The following is an 8,451-nucleotide window of genomic DNA, read 5'->3' as shown; positions in this document are numbered from 1 at the left end:
TCTTCGTGTTTCTTCCTTTCCCAGTCTGAGCTCTGATGTACAAGGACTACATGAGACTAATACCAAGTCAAAGTCAGATACTTGCACTGCCTGAATTAAAAAAATAAATGTAATTGTATATGACTGAATACCTATCTGCATTAACATGTCTTTTATATTTGCCTGGAGTTTAGTTTTAAAAATGTAATCCTAGCCTTGCTTGTATAATAGTTATGCCTTTCTGGGGCAGGTAACACATACAATTTGTTATGCCATGTTCCCCTTCTTTTTTCCTTTTAATCTCGAGGCATACTGCTAAGAGACTGCTTCCTCATGGTAGAAAGTCTTCTGCGAAAATTTTCTCCTGCAAAGAAATAAAGCAGTGGATCAAGGCAGCAGTTGGAGGCAGCAAGGGCCAAGCAGATTACAACCTTCTTCTGGTGCACTATCTGCTTAGCAGAACCATTTTTAACTGCATGAAGATGAAGAGTCCGTTGGATGTGGTAGGGAATAAAGCTTATAAAAAAGACAATCAGGACTATGATGATCATTCGAATGGCCTTCTTCCTGGAAGCTTTTTGTTTGTTCATGGAATTCTTCATCAAGGTCCTAATGATCATAGTATAACAAACCAAAATGACAATAAATGGAGCGATGAAGCCAAAGGTGAGTGAGATATAGTTGAGGATGAGCACTTTATTTACTGAAGTATTATTTTGGGAAAGCTCAAAGCACTTTGTCCGGTTTGTTGTTGAGTCAAATTCTGATCCACTCATTAAAAATGGGGCGCTTGTTAATGTGACAAATCCCCATATTCCAATACAAGCCCACTTGGCTCTGGTGACTGAGAGAAATCGAAGATTTCTCACGGGGTGGACTATAGCCAGAAAGCGGCTGAAGCTCATTGCCGTCAGGATGAAGATGCTGCAATACAAGTTGACGTAGAAGGAGTATGAGCTAAAACGACAAAAGAAATCCCCAAAAAGCCAGTTGCCTCGTTTCACATAGTAGGCCACTCGAAATGGAAGGGTGCAGATGAAAAGCAAATCAGAGATGGCAAGGTTGAGCATGTAGATGTGAAAAGCTGTTCTCTGTTTGTAGGTTTTTATAAGGATGAATAATGCAAAACAGTTCCCTACTAGTCCAAACACAGTAAACATGGAGTATGCAGTGGAGTAAACCTGGTTACGGAATTCATCAATATCGTTTCCTGTTGTGTTCAACATGATTTCTTCTGGAGGACTAGCACTTGAAATCTGGGAAAACAAAGAACCAGGTTAGGAAAGAAACAGTTGTCCTTAATACATTTAACTACTATTGCCATATAAATCAATGTTTGTGGCATGACAAGAAGCATAGCACAGATAGAAGCTGCCATGGCTTTAAAGTTTCCAGCTGTGATCAAAGAATACTTGTTTTTTTGGATGCCATGTCATGTATTTATTAGCTAAAACAAATGTTTTGTCAATGGAAGTTTCTCATACAGTATTATGTGTTTTAATAGGGAGACCTATGGGGCCCTGGTTCCATCATTGCACCATTAATTCATGTAAAGTCCTTATACATGATGCAGTGGCAGACCTAGTATCCAAAGGGCCGTGGTGCAAGATTTTATCTTGGGCCCCCCTCCCATGACAGGGAGGGGGGGCGGGCGGGAGCGGATCACACTGGCATCCGCCCCCCCTCCCCCTGCGGTCGGGATCCCTTTCCCTGTACCTCCTCTTACCTGCTGGGGCCCGGCCTCCTCCACCCCCTCCCCTGTCACCTCTGCCATGCCGCTCCGGTACCGGCCATACCCCCCTGATGGCGGTGTTCTATCAAAGGTTGTGACTACGTTAGAATGTGTGACCGGTGACATGGTCACACGTTTTAACGTAATCCCGCCCAGTTTTTCGGCGGTGGAATGTGTGACCGCCAATAGGTGAAGCATTCCAGCTCTTTCCCAGCTGTTCCAGGGCAGATCGGCATCGCAAATCGCAAGTGCAGGAGAACCGATCTGCCCTAAAACAGCTGATCGGTCCTGAAATGTCACTTCTATCCGACTGCGATCTCACATTCCACCGCACTCACAAAGTCGGATAGAAGTGACATTTCAGGACCGATCAGCTGTTCCAGGGCAGATCGGTTCTCCTGCACATGCGATTTGCGATGCCGATCTGTCCTGGAACAGCGGAGAAAGCGTTGGAATGCTTCACCTATTCCAACGCCGAAAAACTGGGCGAGATTACGTTAAAATGTGTGGCAACGTCACTGGTCACACATTCTAACGTAGTCTCAAACTTTGATAGATCACATGCCTACCTGTAATCATTAAATCAGAGAAATAGATTATAATAGGGAACATTACAGTGTAATATTCCCCATTATAATCCACTTGTCTGATAACATTAAATAGCATTTCACAACTATTATGCTCCAGCTGCCGTCACCCCCGCGCTCGGACTTACCCAGCCAGAGGACCGCATGCCAGGGAGTTTCGATTTGAGCACTGCAGGGGGCGGGGCTTGTGACACACACACGCCTCCTGTGACTCCCCTCCCGCTGCTTGTTACTATGGACGCGGCCGGGAGGGAGGGGAGTCACAGGACCCGCCCCCTCACTGAGATGCCCGTTGGCAGTGCGGGGCCCCGGTGTTCGAACACCGGGACCGTGCACTACCAAAAAAAAAACGGATCGGACCCCACTTAGGCTGTGGGGGAGCCCAGGACTGGACCCCACTGGGCCCCCACACAGCCAAAGGCCCCGGTGCCCCGGCACCGGCTGCAATGGCGGTAGTTCCGCCACTGACATGATGTATTTGGTAATATCTCTAACACAACTAACACATAACAGAAATTTTAACTTTTACATTTCATTTTGGCTAGTGCGGAGAAAGAAAGAAATGTCCCTTCAGTTCCTACTATGACTCGATGTGAAATGAAATCTTTCCAACAGGGTCACAGACATAAACAACACACTTTCTCTTAAAAAAGCTGGTACAATCAGTGACATGTTGGACATTACACTTTGATTATAAACGCTAGAATAGCACTATTTACCCTGGTGGACACATTTTTTTATCTATGTGTATTCCATGGTAGAGCAACTGAGGTTGCTGTGCACAACGAAAACACAGAACCATTGCTACAACGTATGCTTTTCCTGCCGGAGACTAGTAAAAGGGAGGACGCAGTGTGTGTGGGCTAGCCCTGGGAACACATCTGCTAAGGGGCACAACAGACTCCATATGCCAAGCAGTCTCCTGTGGTAGCCTGGATATGGGCAATACCTCTTAAGGATTTTGGAGATGAAACCATGAGTGTTTCACCTTCCTCCAGATCTCACACTTTCTGCTCTGACAGCGGTTCTTGGGGGGGGGGGCTTGTCAAATGTGGGCTTACTTCCTCTTTACTTACTTCCTTACTCCCCCTCCTTTTTACTACTTCTCATTTGAGCCTATGTCCTGCCTTCTTTAATGGATTCCAACCTGCATGCATCATGGAGCATGAAATTCTGAACGAAGACTGAGCAGTGCTGTGCATTGGCAAGCAGGGGGCTGTGCAACTCTATATACAGTATATCAATGCCATTATCACTGTGGCTAACTAGAATCACAGGGAGAGAGCACTTTGAGGCTATGCATGCAGGACCAGGCGTGCAGGGTATTTATCGGGATAGCTTGGTACTCAGTAGGACAGGAAGGACTGAGATGGAGGAAGGGCCTCCATCAAAGCAGAATTCAATAACTCACTAGAATTGGAAGCATTAGCATTCCAATAACACACAATAGGTCCGGGAACTAAAAGTCCCAGTGTTCAAATGGCAGCATACAGCTGGTATAGGCTTACAAGTCCCAGCGTCCTGATAGCAACACACAGCAGGTACAGAACAACAAGTCACTGCCTTCTGACAGCAGCACACAGCTGGTACTAGGGCTGCAACAACTAATCGACATAATCGATTATAATCGATGATTGAAAAAGTTGTAAACTTTTTCAATCATCGATTAATCCGCTTCCGATTAGTTGGCCCTGTTCCCAGCTCCACACATGCTGCGCGCCGTACCTCCTCCCCACCTCTCGCTCGCAGATGCCAGACCCGCCTGCCCGCATCCACGCTCCACACGCCGCACCTCCTCCCCACCTCACTCTCACCGCCAGCCCACATCCACGATCGGCACAGGGACACAGGGATAAGAAGTAAGGAGGATCAGGTGTGGGGGGATGACAGCCACCGATAGACAGGCCCGATCTCAGAAGCAAGTTGCTGGAAGACTGCTCAGGTAAGCCTGCACCTTCCCACACATGGTGCTCTATAATGTATTGCTGGGATTTGTATTCCTCTATAGCTGATGGCCCTGTTCACAGCTCCACACACGCTGCGCGTACATTGTGATGTATATTATACAGCACAATGTACCATCAGCTATAGAGGAATACAAATCCCAGCAATACATTACACGCTATATGTATAATGTATTGCTGGGATTTGTTGTATTCCTATATAGCTGCTGGTATTCTGCATTGTGCTGTATAGAGGAATACAAATCCCAGCACTAATACATTATACAGCGCAATGCGGAATACCACCAGCTTTAGAGGAGTACAACAAATCCCAGCAATAATACATTATACAGTGGTGCAATGCCCGATACCACTAGCTATAGAGGACTACAAAACCCAGGAATAGTAAATTATACAGCGCAATGCAGAATACCTCCAGCTATAATGTACTATTGCTGGTATTTGTTGTATTCCTCTATAGCCGCTCCAAGCTTGCTCCTGTGATGGACTGCAATCTCAATACAAACTAGTAGTCCCATCACTGGAGCCATTTTTTAAAATGTATTTTATTTTATCCGATTAACCGATTAATCGAACTTAATCATCGGCTAACTAATCGATTTTGAAAATAATCGTTAGCTGCAGCTCTAGCTGGTACCAAACTACAAGTTCATCCATCCCAACAGAATTCATACAGCAAGTATAGGACTACAAGCCCCAGCGTTCAAATGGGTGGCACAAATTTGGATGCTGTCCCAAGCATAGCTGCTCCTATAATAAGTCTGCATCTAGTGGACAATGCAGTCTGAGGTTTTCCATGTCTACCACTGGAGCAAACTCTGAGTATTCAGACTTCTTTCCATCCAGAAATCTGTCATATCATATATGGAACTCAAGCCTCAGGCCTGAGCCAGATAAGCCCCCGAGCCAATGAGTGAAAATCTAGCCATGTTTGGGTAGCTTTAGAAAAGCATCATCTCCATACTCCCTGTGTAGGCACAGAAATGTATTAATCAGCTATACAGATGAGCTGACTAATATACTGTACAAACATCCTAGTTTTTCATGTAGCATATGTTTCACAGAGGTTGTTGATTTAACCCAAGTGGTCTATTTTGCATGTACTGTATAACTAAATTAGTGAAAAAGATTTTACATTACCTTTAAAAAATTGGATGGGGTAAAGGGTTGTTTACTTTGTGATTCTATGTCAACATGTTTACCAGAAATTCTTATCAGTTTTATCAAATATTATTCAGCTAGTTATGCTTGGCCACAGAAACAGCTTTCTATATTTGATTTGGCATCAGATAAATGTATGACTTTATTTCAAATATACAAATATTTCCTGTGTATACAAAACACAAAAAGATCCCCAGCGCACCTGCCAGCTAGCCTGCAACAAAACGAATTACCCTGTCAACAGTATGCGTTAAAAACAGAGGTTTTAGTTGCACAAACCTTTGGCCAAAAATATGTGGAAGCCACACTGCCACCGTCAAGGCACCTCTTAAGTGTGGTCCTAACTCTTATTTATTTGAGTCTCCAAGTGTAAGCATATTAATGAAGTTGATAGATTCAATGCAGGTGTGCCTGGGAGGCAGCCTGCTCCTCCTCAAAAGTTGCAGGGACGCACTGGGGGCCCAGCAACCGAAAATGCACGCTGGGACCCCCAGTGCGCCCCTACATCAAAAATAGTCAAACTAGAAAAAGATGGCAACCACATGAATCTATAAACAGCCTTTATAGCAGGGCGCACATGGGAAGGCTTACAACAATACAAAACACAAAAAGATCCCCAGGGCACCTGCCAGCTAGCCTGCAACAAAACGAGGAGGAGTAGGCTGCCTCCCAGGCACACCTGCATTGAATCTATCAACTTCATTAATATGCTCACACTTGGAGACTCAAATAAATGCAGAACATTGTACCCCAGGGTGATCTGTATTACATCACCTGCCAGCCACTCTGTTAAGAATGCTCCAGAGTCTTATGTTAGGCGTTGATACAGACAGTCCTGTCCGTTTTGTCAGCTGGCCAACCCAGGGGAGCTTGTCATCAGTGGGGTTAGATCTAGTTTTTACGAAACACATAGGCAATGTTTTAAAGGGGCATCTATTTATCCTTCCCTTTGGTGAAATAGATGTCCATATTGAATGAAAGCTTCCCCTGTTAAGAAAGGCTGTATGTCTGGTTTGAGGCTCCAAGGCTGAAGCCTCAAAGGGTATAGCCTTGTGTTAATGAGTGCATATAGTGTTTACCTGGTCACTCAGCTGCATCATGTAATTTGGGAATAGAGATTTGTCCATAATACCAGCCATTTGAAACATTAAGTCCTCGGTTTCTGTCATCAGTGTCATCTACTTCTGATCACAAAATGCATTCCTAAAAATCGAGAAAAAACTTAGATTATTTTAGATTTTCTTAAATGTATGCTCACCATACATATATTTTAAGATATTATCAATTTTAAATATGAATGTAAAAATGAAAATAAATCTGTTAGATGCAGATCTGCCATGTGGGAAAATACAGAATTGGAGACTCGATAAAAGCCCCTCTCTTTTCCATTCCACCCCAATCTGTTCATATTTAAGCAAACCATGTTCTCTTTGCCTTGAGTGAGCCCAGGAAAATCTGAAACATCTCTTCAGTACAAGGATGGTTAAAAGCTATGGATGTTAGGAAACATTTACAGGGTTATTCACAATAGGGTGAAGAGTTTGGAGAAGGCAGGAGAATTGAACAATCGAGGTCAACATAGCTGAACTGGAAAGTGAGCTGAATTGGAGAATTTTTCCAAATCAGCTAATTTGGCCTAGATTGTTCACTTCTCCTGCCTTCTCCAAAGTCTTCACCCTTTTGTGAAAAGCCCTGTTATAGTTTGTGTCTGGAAATGTAGTTCTTGCAGTGTGTATCATTAACACAAACATATAACTCCTCAAAAATAAACATTTTAAATATTAGTTTTTATAACTACATAGTAGGTGAGATTGAATAAAGACAAGAGTCCATCCAGTTCAACCCACTGTATGTGTGTATATGTGTGTGTGCCTGTATATATGTCGCTAACATTTCCCATATCCCTGTATAATAAGCGAAAGAAGAAACTCATCAAGAAGTTTCTTGAACTTATTAACACTATCAGCGGATACCACTGCCTGTGGTAGGGAATTCCACAGTTTTACTACTGTCGCTACTGTATTTGTAAAGTAAAGCTGTGGCGCAAGGGGGAAAAAAATCGCACTGTTAAAGTAGTATTAAACTCTCAAACATTTTTCAATAATGAAACCAGATCAAACAAGTATACATTGCACATCAAATTATTTCTTTACATTTTGGCACTTGCAGTCATCATGTTTCCAAACAAATGTCTCCAATTCTCTCAGCTCAGCTTCCCTGAACTTCCGGTACAGTACAAGATCACAAGGGACAGAACAGTCTACAGTAGCTGCCCAACTACTAGCTTGGAAAAAAGGAGGAAGGAGGGGAATGGCTTGCATTGCTGTGCCTGTGTGTTTGTGGGGACGCATATAGCTTACTAGCACATGCAAGGGAAAAGAAGCCACCCTACCACAGGATATTAGGGCCAGTGTTCAGGAGACCAGGTAATTCTGCAGGAAACTACAACTCCCAAACATCAAACATCAAAGAGCAGCATTCATTGTAGGTGATTAAACCAGCATTTCAAATAGTTTAGAAACAAAATAAAGTCAACAGAGAAATAGGATTCCAGATAGGAAGACGGGAGAAATAGGATGATAAACTCAGTAACTGTAACAGTTATCAAACTAATTATATCTACAGACTTCTAGAGACATTCAAACAAAACATCCAGTTATGGGAGAAAAGTTTGTCCTTTGGAGATTTCCCAGCCGATCACTGTTGTTTTTTGAGTGAGGATGTCTACTACTCACCTCTCCTTTTAATAGGTGCAAACAATCATTTGTTCCCTCGCTGAAAGAAACATGTGATGTCTCCTCATGTATATAAAACATTCAGGCCTAAACTGTGGAAGCTGTACCCAAAAAAAGGCAAGCAGAAGGAAAAAAAAATAGTCACCAGTATTGCTTGTGGTCTCTCAGCAAGGTGATCTTTTGCCCACTATTGCTTTACCATATACAGTTGTAATCAAAATGATTTAACCCCCATTGCAAATCAGGTTTATTGGCAAAGTTCAGTTGTTTCCAATGAGCAAATCAAACAAAAC

General features: G+C 43.2%; 1 protein-coding gene across 1 annotated transcript; it reads right to left on the bottom strand.

The window, feature by feature from the left end:
- Positions 1–275: 275 nt before the first annotated feature.
- On the bottom strand, positions 276–6,539 carry CYSLTR1 (cysteinyl leukotriene receptor 1). The gene is made up of 2 exons (XM_018570691.1): positions 6,503–6,539; positions 276–1,235 (listed from the first exon to the last, which is right to left on the bottom strand). Exons 1-2 carry the CDS (start codon positions 6,521–6,523, stop codon positions 276–278), a joined length of 981 nt encoding a protein of 326 aa, XP_018426193.1. The 5' UTR covers positions 6,524–6,539.
- Between the last annotated feature and the right edge of the window lie 1,912 nt (positions 6,540–8,451).

The sequence above is a fragment of the Nanorana parkeri genome, unplaced genomic scaffold (assembly GCF_000935625.1).
Source record: "Nanorana parkeri isolate BGI_ZX_2015 unplaced genomic scaffold, ASM93562v1 scaffold1582, whole genome shotgun sequence".
Taxonomy (NCBI): domain Eukaryota; kingdom Metazoa; phylum Chordata; class Amphibia; order Anura; family Dicroglossidae; genus Nanorana; species Nanorana parkeri.
The sequence above is the reverse complement of the archived record's forward strand: the minus strand, read 5'-3'. Positions and strand labels throughout refer to the sequence as shown.